The sequence below is a fragment of the Protomyctophum parallelum genome, assembly GCF_964188405.1.
Source record: "Protomyctophum parallelum genome assembly, chromosome: 6".
NCBI classification, from domain to species: Eukaryota; Metazoa; Chordata; class Actinopteri; order Myctophiformes; family Myctophidae; genus Protomyctophum; species Protomyctophum parallelum.
The window spans coordinates 18,085,245-18,108,913 of record NC_139701.1 but is presented as its reverse complement, the minus strand read 5'-3'; the positions used below and the strand labels follow the sequence as shown (position 1 = coordinate 18,108,913).

Sequence of the window (23,669 nt, the reverse complement as noted above, 5' to 3'; positions counted from 1 at the left end):
TACAAATCCTCTTTGAATAAAATATGATTTTCTTCTCTTTTCATATTGCATTGGGTTGCTCTTAAAACCGATACCTGAAATTATCTATTTACAAAAGGAAAAAAAAGAAAAAGAAAAAAAAATCTGTTAACAATTCTATTAGAATTTATTTTTTGACAGTTGACAGTGTACTCTCTCTTCCAAGAATCCCCTCCGTCCGCTCCTCAAGAGTGGCCCCTCCCGGACCACCACCACCCCGACCCCTCCCACCCACCCACCCAAAATACATTTTGTAATTCTTTAGACATTTCATATTCATTTTGTGCTTGGTACAAAATATGCCGTTTTACAACTTGAATCAAGTCTCTTTTATGTCTTTTTTCATCTTCATATCAATGAGATTGCAGGAGTTTATGTACATGAGCGAAGAGGGGACTTTTGTCATGTGATCTGATGCGGTGCCTCCAGCATCTCCATGAGGAAGGTGTCGATGGGCGTGTCGCCAATCAGCTTGAAGAAGAACAGGTGCTCTAGACACTTCAGGCCGATGGAGCGCAGGGCGGGCAGACGCAGCAGTAGCTTGGCAAACCTGCATGGGCAAAATGGGAAAAACATACAAATTACTGTACAAAGGCACCTGAGAAGTCTGGGAATAAAGAATAAATGCAAGCTTTGGAAAGTGGTCTGAAATAAGGTAAAGAATGCCTGGTAATAATAATCATCCATTTTATTCGTAACGCACTTTACATTCAAAGTGCTACATTGACATAAAGAGCCATGAGATATGGCTTTTAACATGCTTGAACATTTACACATCAACAATTGCAACCAATTGCTACAAAACCTGTGTATAGCCAGTCATTATGGCATTATAAGCAATAAGCTGAAGGATAAATTTAGGTCTGGTAATGATGCATACTTTACTTTATTTCGGATCCTAACTGGCAGGCTGGGGGCCCACCTACGGGTGCCGTTTCATCCTCTGTACCAGGGATGTACCCTTAATTGGTCATGTAACCCTAACAACTAGCCAACAACCAATAAAACCACAGCATATCCATCCACTGGCTCTCACTGGCTATAAGATCCACACTCTTCAGGAGATGGGATCGAAAACTCACTAAAGGCACTCTAAACTAAACTCATGCGCTCGTATTTCAAGAAAATGTAAACATGGGGCACCCGCTGGCCTAGTGGTCCAGGCGCATGCCACATATAAGCTCTAGCCTGACAGCGCATTGCGTGTTCGAGTCCCGTCCATGACGACCTTTGCTGCAAGTCTCTCCCCTTCTCTCTCTCCCGCTTTCCTGTCGGTCTTCACTTGTATCCATCAATAAAGGCAGAAAGGCCCGAAACAAATCTTTAAAATTGCATTTGGATATTGTCCACTCTGCATTACAGTATTAATACATTCCAGTCCATTCTGGAAGGCTCCTTTGTGATTACTCCCACAATTTATTTATTTCATTTTTTTTCTTGCGAAGGGATTTTTCAATTTTCTTTATTGGGAGTTTTATTGAGTGTGTAGATTTTAAGGACAGGGCAGACTTGTATGTTTCCTTTGTAAACGGGCAAGTAAACCTTTTGAAACTACAAATACATTTGAGTTGAACTGGAAGAGGTAGAGGTTATGTACAGTTACTGGTTTTGTCTCGTCATGTAATTTGCTCTATTGACCTCACTGCTGTGACTACCAAAGCCAGCCTCCTCCAGTTGTCGTCATTCCATCTGTCTCAATAAACAGTCAGTCAAGTGGAGTGGTGAGTGGTGCATGATGCAACAGAGGTCCTTTAGTATCATTCACAGCCAACCAGGATTTATATGCCAGCCAGTCAGTTATATGATTTATCAGTGCAATGCATTAACATTAGTGGACACACTTTAGCTTTATATCAGATTCAGAGAGTACATTTTCACTTAAATGTACATTCATTGTTAAAATCTTAGGTTGGGGTGATGCAGCAGCATAACATAAAACATACTGTAAATAAACAGTAAGACATAAGGCCAAGATGAATAAAAAGACAAGCTTAAAAAACATTTTTTTTTAAACATCGTTTCATTGTCATGTCAGTATGGCATGAAAATGTACTTCATTGAGAGTTGTGTTATTTGTTTTTGCATTTGTTGATGACAATGCATTATTGTGTAAATTTATATGCTATGTTGAATACGTAGGCCCACAATGGAAACCAGTCCCCAGGACTTTTCTGTGTCATCCTTTTAGCCGTTTATATTTCTGACTAATAAAGTATTCAATCAATCAAAACCGTGGTTATGGACAGTTCTTTTTATAGTGTAGTAGTCTTGTAGTAGTCTTGCCTACCTGCCAGGCTGGTCTGGATATTTCTGTTTGGTGTATGACTCCAAAGAGGCGTAAACCTTTTCCCTGAGCCCTTCTACTTCTGGTGGGTTGGACAGACCCTTGGCATCTGAAGTTTAAAAAAAAGTCTTCATAGTCATCCATTTTTACATTGATTGATTGATTGATTGATTGAAATATTTATTAACAGTTTGCAGAATTTACAGTACATTTCAAGCACAAACTCAATACAAAGACTGTTAACTGTGAGTGGACGACCCAATTAAGCATTACACTTGTTTACAACAGGGTCCACATTGTTCAATTCATCAAAACATTTAGAGACATACAAATAGACATTTCTATGTAGCTAAAGAACAGAACAGGAATTCATCATATAGGAAGCAAAAAGGGAAAAGATACATATACAGTGAGGGGAGATGGGGGGGTGGGGGATTCAGATTTTACAGAGGCCAGTTTCGAATTGCAGCCATCCGTAGGTGCCCTTTGAGAGCGGTTTTGAAGGAGTCAAGGGATTCACATGTCTTAATGACTGTTGGTAGGGCGTTCCACATTTTGGTGGCATAGGAGCGAAAATAATTTAGTCCCTTGTTTGTGCCGAATCTGGGTTGTACATGGTTTGTTGCACTCCCTCTGGTGTTGTGGGTAAATTCTATGAAATCCGTAGAAATTGTATTTGCCTCAACATTCTAGGTGCCTGGCTAAACATCAATTGAAACCATTACAACTGCATTCAAACTACATTATCTCACACTAAAAGATGTTTGTTATAAAGACATTGGAATGAAGACCCATCTAAGTCCATAACTTATTCTGACCCCTCCCCGAAAAGGGGAAATCTGTCCTGACATCTTATCCATAATTTGTACATTATGGATAAATAGAGCGGTGCCCTGGGCACTGGCCTACTTGGAACGATATCGGCAAGTTGGAAATGAATGCCCCACCCAGTTAATGTCTGTGTCCCTATTATGCCCATATATGGAGTTCTTTGTCAGGCATGCCCAAATATGGAGTCTATGCAGATTGTGATGTCAGAACAGGCCAGCTCCATATATGGAGAATGGGTGATCAGGTCCAGAGCCTGGGCAGAGGCTTTTGTGCTGGTTCTGGACAACCGGCTATCCGAACGTTTTTCGAGTTAAGTGGATTACAGACATACGAGGACCGTCGCGTGGGGCCAGATTTACATTACATTCTTATGATAGCTCACCCACTGAAGTTATAGTAGCTCGTCCATTGGCTTTTAACAATCCACAGTGTCTAAACCTACCTACTACTTAGCAGGTCACACAACAATGGACCATTTATATGCATACAGTATAGAGCGGCGCAGTCCCTCCCCCTTTCAGAACAACGAACGGCCCAGGAAATGAAAACGCAATGCATTTCCCCATAGGCAGTTTTTATTAAATTTATTTAAAGACCTTTTAAGCGTCGTACGAAGCCAACTCTTGTCGTGACAAATCATGACAACACACACAATATTTCGGGCCAAACAAAGAATTAGAAAGTAGAAAAAAACGGCAGGTTACAACACTTTTTTTGTTGTTTTTCTTCTTTGTAATTATTTGTTTGGTCCAAAATATTGTGTGTGTTGTCATGATTTGTCACGACAAGAGTTGGCTTCGTACGACGCTTAAAAGGTCTTTAAATAAAAACTGCCTATGGGGAAATGCATTGCGTTTTCATTTCCTGGGCCGTTCGTTGTTCTGAAAGGGGGAGGGACGCTCTATTGACACTCAGCAGCTTTTTGTAAAGCTTTGGTAGGTGTGAAGTGGTGTGTAGGGCTACGCACAGCCATGCATGTCCATGGTCATGCATGGCACAGATAGCAGCGCCAACTCGAGGGAGTGGAGAGGGACAGTCAACGAGAGAGACAGAGAGAGGGAGCGAGTGAGGGAGAAAGGGAAAAAACCCTTCTAGTACTTTTTAATTAATAGCGCTTCGGCGTCAAGACTTCCTCAGCGTGTTAATAACGTGGTCAGTGATGTTGTGCGTACTAGGAGGGAGGGACTGATAGACAGACAATAAATAACATTAATTGAAAAAAATATATGTGAGTCTCGGGTATTATCTCAGGAGTTCGACCAGTGAAAACCTTATGGGTCCATTTGGTTCCATTTGTACACTCTCAGAGTCAAACACTAACACTCACTGTTGTACGAGGTGAAAGTTGACCGTACTAACCAGGGTTGAAGAGGACGATGGCTCGCAGGCAGCCCAGTTCCGTCTTATCCATCTGCATGTCTTTCATTTTAGACACCAACTCTGTTAGGACTCTGCAGGAGACCAAGAGATTGGCGTTAGAGAAACATGACATTGAAGGTGAATGGACAGAAGGTGAAAGGACAAACTCTAACTCTAACATATGCCAACGCAATCCATATATTGTTGACACTTGTTGATGTCTTTGCTAGTTAGCATTCATTTTTTTAAATAATAAATTTGGTTCTGTTCACAAAACTGTACTTGTGTCATAGGGAGCTTTCAATGATTCTCTGAACATTATACAGGATGGGTCACAGCCTGTAAGACCTTTTTCAGACTGTAGGCAAATCCAATTTGTTTCTCAATTACGATCGTTAGGATCGACAGTCCACACTAGTATTTATTTAGTAGTACATACGCAGAGATTCCGAAAGTATTGTGAGCTGAAATCATCGCTGTGGATGTGGCGGTTCTGATGTCTGTCATATTTAACCGGCAACGGCAAGCACACATTACGGATAGGATGCACAGACTATTCCTGTGATGGGTTGTTCATTTCCATTAGGCCCACCTTTTTACACTACCCACATGAACACTAGTGTCCCTATTCTGGGCATGTCACCGAACATTCAGTGAAGAAAACTCAGAAGTTTACAACATAATGATGCATTGTAAAGCGATGTGTGCGTTCAGATCTGTTGCATTGATAATTGCACGCGGTGCCAGGGTGGAGGTGTGGCGCTCAAATACGGAGCATGTCTAACAAAGCACTGCGCACACAGTGGCCTCTCCAATATGGGCTATGGCACAGTGTATGTATCATCTATATAGCAAAGCGCTGATTATCAAAACATAAAAATGTAATAGTAAATACTAAACAGTGCAGGCACACACGCAAGTACACTTGTACAGAGACCAGAAAAGAGAACACAACAGGAGAGGGGGCATAATTGGCACACAGCGCGGCGCAGCACAGTGGCCCGAGAACACAATACAAAATATAACATTAACACTAGTGGCAGTACAGCAGCCGACCTTCAGAACACAATATAGAAGACATAGGTCTATATATTAACAATACAGCAGCCAGCAGCAGTTTGGCACATCATCAGAATACAATCTGCCATTACCTTCCACGTTCACGATGTGAACCTTCTCCTCCTCCTCCAACAACTCGATAACGTTCTCATGTTAGTTTGTTACTTATTTTCTGAGCCATGCAAATAAACAACAACCCGCACTGACCGGAGACGGAGAGATTCATGCGTCCCGCGCGTAAAGCTAAACCAGAAACAGCACGGATGTAGCCTCGGAAACCCAGACGTTTTATTTCCAGCACGGAGGTGGGGGATATAGTTTGGGGATAAAGTTTGCGCGCTTCTATCTGTTACTTCTCTGACACGCAGTTCAAATTCAGCCAGTCAATAGTGGGACACTGCTGAGAGCCACGCACAGCTGCAGTTAGGTTCTTAATTAAGGGCGTGTTCTGAATGCAATGCAAACTAATAGGAGAGTGCGCTCCGGTGTGGTATGCAAAGGGAAATAAATACTTCTGTCTGTTACAATAATCAATCCTACAGTTTGAATTCTGTGCACTCGCACTTTTTTTTCCTTCTTTTTTTCGACTTTCGACTCCTAATCTGAATCGACTCGTGTTAATGAAATCAATGCATCGATTTTTTTATGAATGCCCTAATGCACATGCATCGATTAAAAACAAATTTTCACACCTCAACAAAGTTTATAAAAGGCTTTTGACTTTGGTCACGCCATGGTCCATTGCGTGACCTGTAGTGTAGGTGTTAAGCGACGTGCACGTGAGGTCCTTAAAATGGCGTCCTACCAAAGGTAAAATCAGCAATGCAACACTGACCCCTCGGGATACCTGCCTGGTCAACAAAGTACAGGGTTTAAGCAAATGTAAACCCTCTAGACTTAAATTGGACCTGAGTTGGCTCTGTGCTTGAAACACTTTTCCCCCTCTGTACCAATCTCTTTGCCAAAAATAGCCGATCTACTAGCCTATGAGTCACTTTATGACGCGTTATGAGCCTGTAGATCTGCTATTTTTGCTAATGCTCCCCCCAGTGATAACGTGGTTAAACATTTACGCACACCACCAACAAACTAGAGGCCACAGCCTAATAAACATTATAATAACTCTTAGGTAAACTGTTCCCTGACATGTATGACATACCCTGATTGGTTTACTACGTACCTATCAAAGATGGACCCTACTCCAGCACTGTGTGCACTGCTTCTATGGACATGGAGGCCGGTAGCCAATAGGATTCCATCTTTTACGGTGACGGAGCGGTGCGAAAAGGAAGCGATGAGCAGTTCGTTCCAGCCTAGACACAAACAACAAACACAATTCTTTGTTACTGGCTTCACTCCCCCACCCCCTTCTCATCACCCCTTTCCTAAAAATACTTCCCAACGTATCTCTAAACAATGAATGGCATTTCACTTCTGCCGATAAAATGGACCGGCAAGTCCTTTCCCTCTCCAAAGCTATAAAGACTTCATGAGTCTCATTAGGCTTGTTGTGAGACTTCTTATGTGGGCCTGGGAGCCATCTGGCTTGCGAAACACCACTGTATGACACAGTAAAAACTAAGTCATTAATCAGACAAATCAAATTTGTTGATTCATTCATCTATAAAACATTTCTCACAACATCTATAGAATAATCTTTGCCGGAACAATTCGATAGGTGCAGCCCTAACTATCAATAAACAGACTGTGAGTTGTGTGTGCGAAACCTCTCACCAGCAGAGGGCAGACTTGTTGCAGCTGTTATAGGACATTGGCAAACTATCAGGTTTATGCAGGCTATGCTTGGCATCACTGCTATTGAACTAGAAGCCATTCATTTATTTATTGAGTGCACGTAAAAAGTAAATAAATAGGCCTAGTTGGGAAGGAATCATTAAAGCGAATGAAATAATGACACCGTTGTGGAAAGCATGTTGGATGCGTGGCGTTGAGGACATTAAAACACATCCCCTGCCAGCAGAGATGGGAAGTAACAAATACTCCGCTACTGTACTAAAGTATTTTGTTCAGATACCCAAGAAAGATGGAGTAAAGATGCCAAATTATCCTATCACCAATTCACAACAATGCACACACAGTTGAAGATGAGACATCCAGCCCGGATGCCAGCTATTCACACTGCAACTGTGAGGTCGAACCACAAGATGGAAAAATAATAAATGCACGTTAAGTGTTACCACTTGAACTGAAAAGCTCAATGAGGAGACTGTAAAAAAAGATGTCCACGGGGCACCCACTGGCCTAGTGGTCCAGGCGCATGCCACATATAAGCTCTGGCCTGACAGCTTGTCGTGTGTTTGAGTCCTCTACATGACGACCTTTGCTGCGCGTTTCTCCATTCTCTCTCTCTCCCACTTTCCTGTCTGTCTTCACTAATAACTATCAATAAAGGCAAAAAGCCAAAACAAAAAACAAATCTTAAAAAAAAAAGATCTCCACATCTTCATGAACTTTCTCGAAGCTGGCACTGGCAGACAGTGTCTCAACCACAAACACATGGACAGGGCTCTCACCACCACACTTACAATCTGTGAGTAGAAAGGACTAGTCTGAACTCTGAAATGGTCATTTTTGTGCAACCAATATCCTAATAAATCCCAATAAACTAACAATGAATTATTATAGAATACACAAATTGTGTAAGATATGTCTCGCCAGTGTGCCGTTGCGTGTGCAATATAATGTTTAGGCTAGCCAATTAAAGCCAATGGCCCGGTTTGAGGTTTCCCAAAGGACACAGTCACATGGTGTGAGAGGTATGGTGTTGCACATGCTCAGATGCCCTCTAGGCCGCACACAGAAGACTGAACATAGACATTCCGTGCATAGATGTGCCACGCAATGGTAGGCCTCAGGTCTATCATTCTGAAATTTAATTTAATAATATTTGGACTGCTGGACAGTATATATATATATATATATATATATATGTGGACATATATATATATATAAAAAAAATTAAGAGTAAAGAGAGCCTACTGTCAGTTGTCCAGCAGTCCAAATATTATTAAATTAAATCAGCCTGTCTGTCTGTCTGTCTGTGGGAATTGCTGGTTAGTTACAATGCTGGTTTTAGTGCTACCATAAAGTATGAAACTGTGAAAATTACATATTCTTAATTAGTAATACATTTGTCTCCTGTAATCTGTGCATATACTGTAGGTCTACGCTACTGTGAGCGAGCGTAGACCTATAAGAGTGTGCATGCGTGTCATGTGTGTCTATGTGTGTACACGTGTCTACCTGCTCGTAGTAGGATGACTTGGTCATCTAGGGGGAGCTCAGAGAAGTGTGGAATCCTCTTAGCCCACTCTACCAACGTGAAGAGCTGTTTGTCTGCTGCTTGGCAGATGTTGGTGACGGGATCATTCGTCTGGAAACACACAAGAGAAAAGAATCTCCTATAACAGTGGTTCTCAACCAGTGGTCTCAAGCTAAATGATGGAGAGTTGGTAACTAACTACCTTAATTAGATCTTTAACTCTTGAGTTACGGGTCCATTTGGTTTCATGTTACGCTCTCAGAAGTTAAATTATTGTTAAACATCTACATTACTTAATTCTACACAATTAGAGAATGTAGAAGAATTGTTATTTTGATCAATGTTTGGCTGTTATGTCTCCTATGGCTACCACAGCAATACAGCATGGAATTGTGGACAAAATTTTATCAAACAACAAAAAAAAGTCTTGGGTCTGAGAGGAGAAAAAAAGGAACGAAATAACGCGCTCTATGTGCAAACTCCTCGGCGCGCCTTGGATATGAGCGCCTTGGAGCATGCTCAGAAAGACCAGAATGAATTTACATCCGAATTAGTGTATACATGAGTCCAATTTTCTTTCAATCGCATTGAACATCCGGCCAGTGACATCGGAATGGTTTTTAGATCGCATCGAGCGTTTTCATTCGGATGTAAGTTTTTGTAGGTGTTTACATAACGTTTAATAGGATTGAAATTCTATTCGGAATGAAAAGGGGATTTAACTGCTCATGTAAACGTAGCCATTGATACGAAAAGCATTGAAAAGTACTGTCCTATAATAACATTCAAATCCAGTGGTACTCAAACATTTAATTTCAACAACTACCACAACTAAGAGGTGGAGCATTTGTACACTCTCAGAGTTACAGACCTGTACGGGTCTGTTTGGAACCCCACTTTGAAAACCACTGTTCTAATCAACACTTCTTCAACACCTGTATCATGATGTACACAGTATACTTGGCTGCAGGTCGGTGTAGTGCGCCAAAAATAGCTAATCTACAATACAGCTTGTAGATCTGCTGTTTTCAAATTAAGCCTGGCAGTAGCAGAATGTGTTGATCTTGACACCTTGCCTTGTAAGCCTGTGTTTGCTCGTTAGGCTCGGTAGAAACAAAGGGTAAGACAAATGTCTCTTTGCTACCTGCTTACTAATATCTCTTCAGACCGGGAGTACTGTGTACTTGTGCTTGACGGTATCACCTTGTGAACAAGCTCTCCGCACTGCCAAATGTGATATTAGGGAATTCAAGGCTTCCTCTCACTGTCCACCTCCTCCTCTGAGTGTGACTGTTTTTTTCTCTCTCTCTCTCTGTCTCTCTCTCTCATATCTCACACGCTGTTACACGTTCACGTTACGGGCCGATTCATACTGCAGTAGCGACCTGTTTCCTACCTTCTTGCTAGCCTGGTTAATAAACCAGACCGAATCAGCCGTTGGCAAAAATAAATTGCCTGCCGGCGGATTACGGTCTGGGGAGGCTCAATTGTACGCCCATTTCCTACACCAGAGAAATGGGGCGGCCAATCGGGACACGGTATGCAATATGGGCGGGCTTTGGTACAGTGACTTTCAATGCTTGAGACCTTTGACTGACAGTAGCTCTGACCAATTGCGTCAAAGAGAAAATGTTTCAACCCGCCCCCCCTGGAAATTAAATCCAAGCTGAGCCTCCCCAGACTAATATCCTGCGGTCCGTGCGATATTAGTCTGGTTTATTAACCAGGCTACCTTGTCTACGTGCATATGCGCTCTGCGCGCTCCAGTCTTTCGGGAGGGAGCGAAATGTAGCGGCTTCTGCATGCATCTAAGCATTAACATTTCAATGGCCGAGCGTCGTTAGTCTATTGTTCCGTGTTGTTGTTATCGCACGTCTAATGGTTAGACGTGTGACAACGCAACAATAGGAAGCCTGCAGCCCAGCAGCTATAATATTGCTTTCGGGGGAGGGTTAGTGTGCCGCCTGATTTTGACAGAAAGTAACACTAACTTAGTGATACTTTCTGACAAATCAGGCGGCACACCTGGACATATCAAAGGCACAGTAAAGTGCCGCAGTACATAGGTTGAGAAACACTGTAATAAGCTATAATTATAATAATTTAGTTGGGGAGCCCCTGTTAACCCCTCAACGACCCCTTGGGATCCCCAGAACCCATATTGAAAAACACTCATTTAGATTCTGGATGGTGATCTTTGCATTAACTTCATTAATGATGAAATGCCTGGAAAGACTGATTCTGAACATCATCTTGCCGGCTGTCAGGTCACAGCTGGACCCTTTTCCAGTCTGCCTATAGGGCCAAGTGGGGGACAGAGGATGCTGTGGCATGCCTCCGTCATTCTCCAACATCTGGATTCTTCTACGCACAATCTTGCCACCATTCTATTAGTTGCTTTTAGCTCCGCTTTCAACACCATTCAATGCCATCACATGATCAAGAAACCGCATCACCTCAACATTCCGTTCCTAGACATACAACTTTTTGAGTATAGACCACAAAGAGTTAAAGTAATTCTCATCAACTGTTATCACCAACATAACACAGGGGCCCCTCAGGGTTGTGTGCCGAGTCCCTTCCGCTAGTAGACTGCTACATACTATACACAAATGACTGTATTAGCCCGTCACCCACAAACATCACATACTTTAAATAATGATACTGCCATTCTCAGACTGCTCCGTGAACATGACTATAACTCTATCACGGACCTTCAGTTGAATGTGGACAAAACAAAAGAACTGGTCATTCAAACAATCCTTAATCCACTCCTCATGAATGGTGAAATTGTAATACAGGTGGACAGTTTGACATATCTTGGACTCACTCTGCACAATAGACTTAGGTTTGATCAACACACTACATCTATCCATTCACATTTTCAGCAAAGACTCCATATAATACCTATTCAGATTGAGATCATTATCTGTTGACCCTCATCTTCTGTTATTACTGTGCAAAAGCATGTTTTTACACTATACTGTCCATGCCTAACAGAAACAAACATTTCAGTTTTACCCGCATTGCTTCCAAGATCGGATTTCTCACACCCACACTCTCCGATATGAACACTAACGTTAGGACTTTGGATATCAAATAACACTGATCATCCCCTGTATCTCTTCCATGACCTCATGCCATCTGGACAAAGTTATAGAACCTGGAAAAAGGTCAGTTTTAGTTTTGTCCCCTCAGCCATCGCAGCATTAAACAAACTGCCCTGCCGATACGATGGTTCTGTGTACAGAGTGTCGTTTTTGTTGTGGGTGTTTTGAACAGACCTGTGAAGACTATTATAATACTTATTCCATGGCACATGATTGGACACCGGCGGGGTGTGATTGGGGTTCAGGGGTCATCGCCATGTTGGCTTGTGGTGGACATTTTTTTAAACCTTCCATTTTTGCCACGGACGTACAAAATGAGTGGACAATAATATAATACCAGAAACACATAAATGGATAGCCATGAATGACCATAACAGGTCTGTAACTCTAGAGTGTTCAAATGGAACCATTACCGGTCCATTTGGTTCCATTTGAACACTCTCAGAGTGGCTACGTGGCTACTTGTGTGCGACCTTTTTCTCATTTTTACTTATTTACAGCCTTAGGCCAGCACCTCACCAACACTGGTGTGCGCCCTTTCCTGTTTTGTCTACCAGGTCTTTGTCACGGACACATTTGTCGGTGACCCCTGTTGGGGTTCTCCTTACTGAGTTGCCGGGGCTGCCGTCCGTGTACGTCTCTGTTTTGGGTTCCACTGCCAGCTCAGCGTCTAGGATCTTATCCACGGGCATCTCCTCGTTGTAACTGCTGGTCGACTCCACCTCGTTCTCCCCCCGCTCTTTCCCACGCTGCCTCTCTTCCTGGACCGCTGAGCATGCAGCAGAAAGTGGACAAAAAGGTCACGTGTTAAACTTCCTGGACGTGATCTCCGGGGACACCGCGATGTCACGTACAGTGCACGAACAATGCCTCCAGACAACACAACCTGAGTTACTTTGTTAAAAAACACTTAATACACATCCAATGAACTTAATAGTGGGACACAATCTATACGTTAGTGTGAGGCATTGTGCATACCTTCCCGCTTCATACCCATAGCCAGGCACTTCTGGTAGCGGCAGTATTGACAGCGGTTGCGCTGCCGCTTGTCAATCAGGCACTCTTTCATGTCTCGACACGTGTAGGTGAGGTCTTTTCGGATGGTTCTCTTGAAGAAGCCTTTACATCCCTCACAGCTGTACACGCCATAGTGCTTTCCTGTGTAAACAGCAGAACCGCAAATATTACACTTTGAAGCAGATTGCGTAAGCCTGCAACATTAGTCTGTAACATTATGGATTCATAATAATCATCCTTTTTGGAATAAGGACTCTGAGTGTGTGTAAACTGTGAAAAATAAGTTGATTTAGAAACTTTTCCGGTTTTACCAACAGGTCAAATAAAGCTGGGGTTTGATGTAGCATCTGCTAACCGCCCAGGAGTGTACTCTCCTGTTTGAATGAGTTGCTAGCCTCCATCTGGGGCAGAGTGACCTCTCACCTCCAGAATACCCCCATTTATTTTGCCCCCCACCCCCTCCATACCTGAAGAACGGTCCCCGCAGATAGCGCAGATGTGCTTGGACATTCCTCCAGGGCTAGTGCATTGGTAGTTGATGTTTCCCAGGCTCTGCAGGCCTGGGGGAGGCTTGATGTCCTCCGAGCTGCTCACACTGTTCATCGAGTTCATCTGAGGATGACAGAGGGAGAGGGGAGAGTGACAGAGGAGAGAGAAGAAAAGAGGATAGTCAATGCGGAAAGAGTTGAGCGGAGGAGCAGAGGAGGGGGAGGGGATGGGGAAGGGGGGTTGAGTGAAAGCGTGAGTCAGTCGCCTTGCAGCCTCTCTTCCTCTGTTTTCTCGCTTTGCTTTCCGCTCACCCTCTCTTCTCTCCCCACCCACATACTTTTGTTGTGAAAGTGTCTGAGGGTGCGATCACATGCTTGGCCACGAAGGGAGGGGCTGTGTTTTCTCTGCTAGAGGCTTGCCATGCAGGTTTCTAATGTTTGTTGACAGGAGGGAAGCTCATAGCGGTCACATGTACTGAGGGCGCAGCTCCACATCTCAGACAGCAGAGGGTGCCCATGGGCTCACCGGCTGCGCCAGCAGCACTCCTGAATTTTGTGGATTTGTTGAGGTTTAACAGGCTTGCAATGGGTTAAATATCGAGTGAAAATCTGTGTCTGTTGCCGCTGCCAAATTCTGTCTGAGGAGCAGTGGTTATGAAACGGCTCAATACCACCAATCAGCTCGGATAACAATTCCTGGGCAAACATTTTCAAACTGATCGTTTTATGGTCTACCTCTTATCGTGTCCTTCTACACTTTGAACTCGCAGGCTCTCCCTCTTATCGACCACAGAGCCGCTGGGTCGGGGACGGGGTCGCAGACATGTGCTTACGCATGTGTTTCTATTTGTTTGCGTTTGCTAATTTGTTTGTTTATGTGCATACGGCTCTGTTCCAACTCGGGCAAACAATGTTGACCTACATTATGGGCAACGTGTCCTATATATTTGATGCATTGGTGCGTACAGGACATCCTTCCTACAGTCACCTCAGGCTCATCCTATCGTTTATTTATGACACACTCTCTGCTCTGTCTATTCCCTAATGGCTGTCGTCTGAACTTAGTTCTGTGTGTCTTTGACCTAACAGCAGGGGAGAGATAGAGACTGAGGAGAGGGAACACTCTCCTCTCTCTGTATTTTCCATGGTCTCATTAGAATTCCTATTCCGATGTGAACACACCGTACTTCACCAATAAACTGATTCTCACTCTCTTTCTACTGTCACTGGTTTTTTTTCTCACTTTAAAATAGTATCTCTGACTCTCACCATTTCTCTCTCTCAGTGCGATACCCCGAAAGTCAGACAGTCACACTGTAGTTAAAATGAACATCCACTAGGGCTGCAACTAACATTTTCACCTATAATGACATGCCCAACATAGGGATTGATTATGAATAGATTATCTACCGGTATCTATAAATGCAACCCAAGTCTCTCTGTGTGTGTGTGTGTGTGTGTGTGTGTGTGTGTGCGTATGTAAGTACGTAATCCTCTGCGAAACTCGAGAACCGTTCGCCCCACCGACTTCAAATTCGATACACTCGTTCTACACCACCGCAGGGAGTGCAGTGCCCGGTGTCGAGTCGGTCAGATCCCCAGAAACACCACAAAAGGCCTCTGCCCGGGCTCTGGACCCGATCACCCATATATGGAGCTGGCCTGTTCTGATATCACAAGAACAGAACTAAGAATAAAGGGAGTCAAGGGACACAGTGAGACAGATGCAGAAATCTCCATATATGGGCATAAAAGGGACACCGACAGATGGGTGAAGCGGGTACTCTGACACGGGTACAACGGGTATTGCATAGCCGGGTGGGGCATGGATCTCCAACTTCCATCGTTACCGACTCGGTGCTCTACAGCCGGGCACCAGTTTAGTTTTTATTAAATAACCTTTTATAATCGATTAAATCAATTATTCGATTAACTGTTGCATGCTTTAACATCCATCCTCCTGCCTAACAATTCAGCAAGGAGATGCCACTCTCCTTTTACACATGGCCCCGACATACAATTAACAACATGCCAAACACATGCTTTGCACCTGCTGTACACTGTTGTAAAACGTGTCACAGTCACTCCGACATAGGCCCACGTGCTGATTCAGTCATACCAAATAACGCAGCAGTCGCGGACAAGAATTGCACATGCATTATTGATGCGTCAAGCGTCATACATGTTTTATCAGACACATGGCATGAAAAAATAATAAAACCCACATCGTATCATTCAAGAAAGCGTTCTTCATGCATGTAATGGGTCAGAAATGCATGGCGGAATCCGTTTGGGCTGCTTGCGCTTCCAGTAAAACTTCAGTTCACCCATAAGCAGAAGGTATGAGGCGTTCAGTGTGACACACTGAACCGAAGGTAACTCCATCGTGGCTGGGCTGTAGCCAGAGAACGGTGGCTGTAGAGCCAGCAACGTGGTACTCGTATTAACCCAGAGTTGTCCCTCGAGGCGCAGATCCATACTATCTATAGTTCTATACCGTCTACAGCCTCTCTGCTAGAGCATGGTGCTTCTGTGGTGGATCATCAAAGCACCGTATGTAGTTCATTCTGTGAAGACTGTTCAAGGAGAAAAGCTTCTCGGGTTCTCTCTTTTTTGTAGTCCTAATAGGCAGTAAAAAAGGGTAGTGTTATTGTTTAACCACTTAATATGGTTAATACAGACAGTGTTGCACAAAAGTGGCAAAAATAAATGCACACGTGTTGTCAATGTGACGTGTTGTAAGATTTCATTTCAGGCCATACCCCCCCCCCCCCAGACACCATTATGATATCCTGGAAGGACAGAAAAGCGAAAAGGTGTTAATTGGAGAGAGGAGAGCAGGAGAGATAATGAGAAGGAAAGACAAAAGAAAGGGGAAGAGCAGGGAGATAAAAGGAGAGAAGAGAAAGTCCAGACGAGGACGTATTCTGCGTTACCCGGGCAAGTATATAGCCCATCTGCCCTTTTTGCCACATGGAGACGGCGTTTTTGGGGACTTAACCGGCTAATTTTAAAACCAGTTTGGAGACGCGACTTTCTCGTCTCCGTGTGTATAGCGAATGCCACCTAATTTGCTGAAACGGTGATGTCAACGGTGATGCCATTTGGCTATTCTGAGTGGCCAAAGAGCATTGATCAAGCCTCCAGGTCTTTAGTTTACTCAAGTTAGGGAATAAGACCTGGTACTTAAGACACGCAAAATACAGCCCCACCTGTTCATAGATGGACGGACAGACAGGGTGAAAAATATAGGGCTCTAACGTATGTCATGCCTTACCCGCAAGTATTAAACATTATCCGTTTTTATTGCGGGTGGAGGTGTGTCTGTAGGTGTGTTGTAGGGCTGGGTGCAATAACCGCAATATCGCCATACCGCCGGTATGTAACGCATACCGCGGTATCGGGTTCATTACCGCGGTTAAAAATAAAATAAAATAAAAAAATATTTTTATTTATTTTTATGAAATGATTTTTTTTCCTTTTTAATGAAATGAAAAGTGTATCATAATAAAGAGTGACGCTCAGTCAGTCTAATCATGCCAGCAACACAAGAGGGAGTTAAAAAAACCATGTGCAACCCAGATTCGGCACAAACAAGGATTGATTGATTGATTAAAATATTTATTAACAGTTTGCAGAATTACACTACATTTCAAGCACAACTCAATACAAAGACTGTCAACTGTGAGTGGACACTTGTTTACAAGAGGGTCCACCTAAATTCATTTCACTCCTATGCCACAAAAATGTGGAACGCCCTACCAACTGTCATTAAGACATGTAAATCCCTTGACTCCACCCACCCCTTTCCCCCCTCACTGTATACGTTTTTCCCCCTTTTTACCTCCTTTATGATGATTTCCTGTTTTTGGCTTTATAGAAGTGCATAGTGTACAAAATGATATGATGAATTGAAAATGGTGGACCCTCTTGTAAACAAGTGTAATGCTTTATGGCAGGGGTATTCAATTAGATTAGGCCTCCTATGTGACACAGACCGAGTAGAAAGAAACTTGCCATTTTATCATGATTATTAGTGAGGACCTATTATATGAAGATAGGTTCAAAAGTGGTCCTTTAATGATTACCGTCATTATGGTAATCTCACAATTAATATCGCACACACCATACCTGTAACTTTTATTAGCCCTATTATTATTCCAAAAATAATTTTGGGGGGTGCGGTAATAACCGCCATACCGGCGGTATGGGGGCCGGCAATAACCGCGGTAATAAAAATCCCATACAGCCCCAGCCCTAGTGTGTTGATGCGCTTTCCCTCTATTTGCTATCTTATACACACACAGGTTTAGGACAACGGAAAGTGCCTCTTCAAACCACCCGTAATGCAAATCCGTTTGAAAGCGCTCCTGATTTGGAGCTGCCTTGACGCAGAACATTCACAGCTCAGGTCTCGTTCTGTCTTAATTCTCCACAAATCTCTGTGATTGCAATTTCCCTATAATCAGCAGTGTGGATTCCTTGTGCTCATTGTGTTTAATTGTCTAGTCAAAGAAGTTATTAGATTTGTGCCAAGGCGCATTGTGCGCGATTCCCTCGTGTAGTTTCATCACCTCATCACCCCACTACGCAACAAATATGTAATGGATTAAAATAATGTAAAAGTCCCCATAATTAGTAACACGTAGCTGATACTTGCGTCAACCAAATGAAAGGCATAGAGCACCGAAGTCTGACGCCAATATCGGTAGAGGGCGCAAGTCCACGGGTTCATCTCCTTTAGTTGCATTGTAATCCCCATAGGAGGATTTTAGATGGCCTCATATAATAATTATTGAAAAATAAACATGTCATCCCGGGCCGTTTTCATTCATATGGATATGAAGAATCAACTGACTGAGAGAAAACGCTAATGTCCCTGCTGCTGAATTAGTTACATTTTCGCTAGAAACAGACGGTATCAAATATGAGTGACTGACGGTCGTAAACGACACAGAGCCATCTCCCCGACAATTTTACAGAGACACTTTGTTTATTTTGGACCACAATGCTTTTATGAGATGATTTTAAGATGACGCCATGTTATTCTGAATGGCGCTTACGCAGCCCTATAGGGATTTTGAATGGCGCGACCCTTCGTGAGACAGTTCATCGAGGTGATGTATTTATTTTTTAACCAAATGAACCTGCGCGTGTTCGCCGTGGTGGAATGTTAACATGCAGTCCATTCCACTGAGTGGCGAGTGCGTCACAATGTGTCGGCAGTGGTGGCGCTGGTCCAGAGACCCAAAATATACAGTGACCCAAACTAACAAAAATACATTATGAATTAACCACTTATGACCTATTTAACTGCATTTTTACATTTTGATTATTTATTTTTTATCTGAAAATCTTTCAAATAACATGTTATTGTTGGAAACTTAAAACAAAATAAAAAATAAGATATTTACGAACAACTGGATCCTGACCCAGTGTTTGCATAAAGTCTGCATTAAAGGACTTGTAGTTGGACAGCGTGTTAAGTCTGCTTGCATGACAGAGCAGTAACATACCACACGGGGCTGACCTTTAGGGCGAGAAGTTTAAAGGTCACAGAGAGGGTAGGGCAGGAGAGGGAAAGCTGGGGGTATGTAGACGAGCTAAACAAGCAATTGGATATGGCCAGCAGGCTTCAAGCCACCCGTCTGCTGCCTGGAAGGCTCCAACCAGGGAAACACATACGCACATGCACGCACACGCACACACACACACACACACACACACACACACACACACACACACACACACACACACACACACACACACACACACACACACACACACACACACACACACACACACACACACACACACACACACACACACACACACACACACACACACACACGGTGGGAGCTTAACAAGCCACCAACAGGCCAAAAGTAGACATATTAAAAAGAATACAAGCTTCTCTCCCTGAGAGAGCCCTAACCCTCACCCAGGGGTTTAAGGCTTTAAAATTATATGTCGCTGCACGGCTGCGTCGCTCCACAGAAATGTGGACGTGACTGCCACAGTGACGACGGGCAATAAATGAAAGAAAACTGGTGTCAAGTGCATGGTCTAATTCTAATAAATATCACACAATAAACTAGGTATCACGCATACTGCTGATCCCAGACTTATACGCCCTCCAATCACATAAAGCCACGATTCTAATTAAATGTATCTATCCGGTCTATTTAAGCAAACCGACATTTACTAATACATGCTCAACATCACTCGCTGAGCTACTACCAGATTAACAGTATTTCAGTGACCAAGCCCCCTCCACCTCCCTAGCCTCCGCCATTAGCATTTAGGTCTTCACTGTGTCAGAATGTTAAGTGTGTGGATAATATCAGCTTTTTATATGTGGATCTTTAACTTCTGCCCTGAACGGTTCAAATGTTTGTTGTCATGTCCATGTAATAACTCTTTATTTCGGCTCTGCTTCCAGGGTTGGGTGGGTTTGTGATCTCAGAGTTTGTGTCATGCTAGCATAGATTATTCTGTAGTATAGCCACTACCAAATACCATTAGTGTCAGAGTTAGTGTTGAAGTGTCCTTGAGAAAGATGCTGAACCCCTAATTGCCCCTGATGAGCAGGTTGGTGCCTTGCATGTTTTCCTCCGCCGTCTGTGTGTGAATGTGGGTGAATGTAATGCACAATCTATGTAAAGGGCCTTGGATAAAGGCACTATATAAATGCACCATTTACCATTCATCATGAATATTTACCACAACTTAAGTCGAATTATCGGTCTTGCTGATTTGGGTAACACAGTTACCCACTACACTACAGCATCCAATAGTAACATCACAGCTGGTGCTCCCCTTTCAGATAGCATTCCCACAAAAAGGAAAGGATTGCTGTTTTGGCCTGGACCACTGGTGTAACAGCAGCTATAGGCTGCTAGGCAGTCTGACAGCGTGGACCGCTGGTGTAACAGGACCTATAGGCAGCTAGGCAGCGTGGACTGCTGGTGTAACAGGACCTATGCAGCTAGGCAGTCTGACAGCGTGGACCGCTGGTGTAACAGGACCTATAGGCAGCTAGGCAGCGTGGACTGCTGGTGTAACAGGACCTATGCAGCTAGGCAGTCTGACAGTGTGGACCGCTGGTGTAACAGGACCTATGCAGCTAGGCAGTCTGACAGCGTGGACCGCTGGTGTAACAGGACCGCTGGTGTAACAGGACCGCTGGTGTAGCAGGACTGCTGGTGTAACAGCACCTATAGGCAGCTAGGCAGTCTGACAGCGTGTCACTGGTTCGAGTCCTGATCCTCACAGGCTTTGCTGCGTGTTACTCCCCATCTCTCTATCCTCATTTCCTATCAGCCTACTGTCCTATCCACTATAAAAGGCATAAAAAGCCCAAAGTAAGTCTTTGGCTTTTGGCTTTGGCTCAAATGTATGCAAATGAGAAGCAAAGGTCACTAGGCAATGACCAACCAGCCACATAGCCACCGTTTCGTCAGTGAGTGACCCACGGCACGACACCACTCGAGATTTACATAAATGGACTCCAATATAACTCTATTGAAACCAAATATTCATAAGGAACTTCTAAACTAGTAGTTGTGGTTGTGAAGGGAATCACGATTGAGCAAGTCCTAATTCGCACCTAAAATGTTTAGCAGAAACAGTTTAGTAGAAAGGAGTTTCAGACGACCACTCCACTGCGCTCTCCCACACCTACGCAGAGGGTTGGAGTGAGTACCAGCGGGAAGCAGTTGGCATCAAAGGAGATTCATGTATCTGCATCATAACTGTGGGAATTGAAATGTACTGTTCCATTATGAAGAATTAATTTGTGTGACCCAGCAGAACAGACATTGGAAAACAGCTCTGACAAAGCACATTTTTCAGCACATACTAGTAGCTGTCCAGAGACAATCTTAGCAGCATGCGCACGCACGCACACACTCACGCACACACACACTCTCCCCTCACCGGTGGACTGTTGAGCGTTCCAAAGTGCATGCCGGGCGTGGAGGGCAGAGATATGGAGGGTGAGCCCAGAGAGGTGGTGATGACAGAGTAGGGTGAGGTCAGCCCATTATGCATGGGAGAGCCCAGGGTGGGCATGGGGGACGGTAGGGGCCTGGAGGTGCTGATGACCGAGGGATGGCCCACCATGCTGCCCATTGCAGGGTGGTGGTGGTGGTGGTGGTGGGAATGGCTCATTGGCCCTGAGGAGTCTGTGGAAGAGAACACAGGAGAAAGGAGGTTATCGCACAGGTTACAATGTAAGACTTCAAAAAACAAACTTACGACAATAAGCATACAGTACATACCGGTAGGTACATGAACTGAATCACAAAGCACAACAAAAACAACTAGATGCAAGGATTGAAAACCGTTACAGAAGCAGAAACAGGTCACCCATTTAAAACCTTTTCATCATACACTTGCTTGGTCCTCATTATTGCTCATTATAAGATATGGCACAATTTCTGTCTACTCAACTCTGCGTCTCATTGGTGGACAGTTCAGAAACCTGCCTAGTGTCTACCAATGATGTCATCGATGGGGTTTTCCAAGCTTTTAGAAAGTATAGCATTTATCTTTATGGAAAGTTAGCATACTAAACTAGAAGCCATTATTATTCTTCATTAATAGAAATAAAGAAAGTTTCAGGTTTCTGAACTGTCCACAGCCACACTGTGCCACACTGAGACACAGACCAAAAAAAATATTATAATTAAGAAATATTACACGAGAGGGTTTATACAACCATTAACAGTCACCAACCAAATAAAAATCTAAATGCATTTGTATTGCGGGACATTTCTCTCTCAAAATAACAACCTTCCTGTGAGGGTGTTATCTCTGTTATCCTGGAAATACATGGGTCCGTCTGACAGACAGAGTCCTGTTTACTCAGCCACGTTAGACTACTTTTCTCAGACTGGAAACAAAACTGTTAGCTCAATCTCATTGTACTTAAAGGTATATTCAGTGATTTCACTTAATTCAAATATCACTTATTTTTTTGTTTTGTTGTGATAATCCTCCCTACTATAGAGTGTGCTGGCCATATAAGGAGTTCCTCCCTGTCCCCAGTTAACCCCTGGGGGTCAAAAAACCGTAGGTTTCGTTTTTTACTCTCTATCCTGATTGGACGAAAGGCTGGGTCCCACAGCCAAAAACGAAACCTAAGGTTTTTTGAGTGAAATCACTGAATATACCTTTAAAGGGACCCTTCACCCCTTTGGCAACCAGATCTTATTTGAATGATGTTTGGGAGACAAGAAACACTTTCCTGGGGGTTTTTATGTGGGCAATATGTGTTTTTAGATATTTTAGTATTTCAAAGTGTCCATGATGTCATGGAAACTGGGCTCACTTCCTTCCTGGACTACAATTCCCATAATACTATGGTGCACTGCTCCTCCTTGTAGATAGGGGGAGGGCTGTCTTACTGAGACAACATGTAGTCCAGGAAGTAAGTGAGCCCAGTGTCCATGACATCACTTTGAAATACAAAAAAAAGAAAGAAAAAAGAAATATCTTAAAACACATATTGCTCACATAAACCCCCCCAGGAAAGTGTTTCTTGCCTACCAAACATCATTAAAACTATATTCAGCTATTCTACACTATTAGTGTAGATTTTCGTCTTACACAAACATTGACAATGAATGGAGAATTTACGTAATTTACTATTAACTCCAATCCTAGAGTCCACACAAATTATACATTTTAGCAGGCCTTTTAAAGATGGAGTGGTGTGGTTGTTGTACTTTTTCTGTTTTCTATGTGTCTATGGGGTTAACATTAGTGTAATAGACCCCCAGGTGGTTATAATATTTAAATGTCTTCCCTATGTATTTTTGGTTTCTTCCTGAAAGCTGAAAGCCCAATCGAAAATTAAATACATCACTTTAGTGATGTATAACCCTAAGCCCTCCCCTACCCTAACCCCTTCTCCATTATCATACAACAACTGTGGACGAGGCTTAAAGGACCACTTCACCACCTTTCAACCTATATACCATATAATAATGATCATGATAAAATAGCACAATTTTTGTCTACTCTTTCTGTATTTCATAGGAAGGCTGTGGGCAGTTCAGAAACCCTATCATCGATAGGGAATCCAATCTAATAGAAACTGCAGGCTTTTCTTTGAAAAGTTGCAATGCGATAAGGCAAGCCATCGTTCTCACGATAATAAAAATCTAAATGTTATTTTCAAAAAATCTTGTAACGATGATGTCACTCCTATGAGA

At 43.2% G+C, this 23,669-nt stretch overlaps 1 protein-coding gene across 1 annotated transcript in view; it reads right to left on the bottom strand.

The window, feature by feature from the left end:
* Positions 1–262: 262 nt before the first annotated feature.
* Positions 263–23,669, bottom strand: part of rxrgb (retinoid X receptor, gamma b) — a 51,034-nt gene continuing 27,627 nt past the window's right edge. Inside the window, exons 2-10 of the mRNA XM_083767482.1 lie at positions 21,388–21,635; positions 13,429–13,573; positions 12,923–13,102; positions 12,553–12,713; positions 8,816–8,945; positions 6,732–6,864; positions 4,493–4,584; positions 2,306–2,411; positions 263–568 (exon numbers count right to left, since the gene is read on the bottom strand). Coding sequence (XP_083623608.1) covers positions 421–568; positions 2,306–2,411; positions 4,493–4,584; positions 6,732–6,864; positions 8,816–8,945; positions 12,553–12,713; positions 12,923–13,102; positions 13,429–13,573; positions 21,388–21,635 — 1,343 coding nt within the window. The 3' untranslated portion in view covers positions 263–420. The remainder of the gene's footprint in view (positions 569–2,305; positions 2,412–4,492; positions 4,585–6,731; positions 6,865–8,815; positions 8,946–12,552; positions 12,714–12,922; positions 13,103–13,428; positions 13,574–21,387; positions 21,636–23,669) is intronic.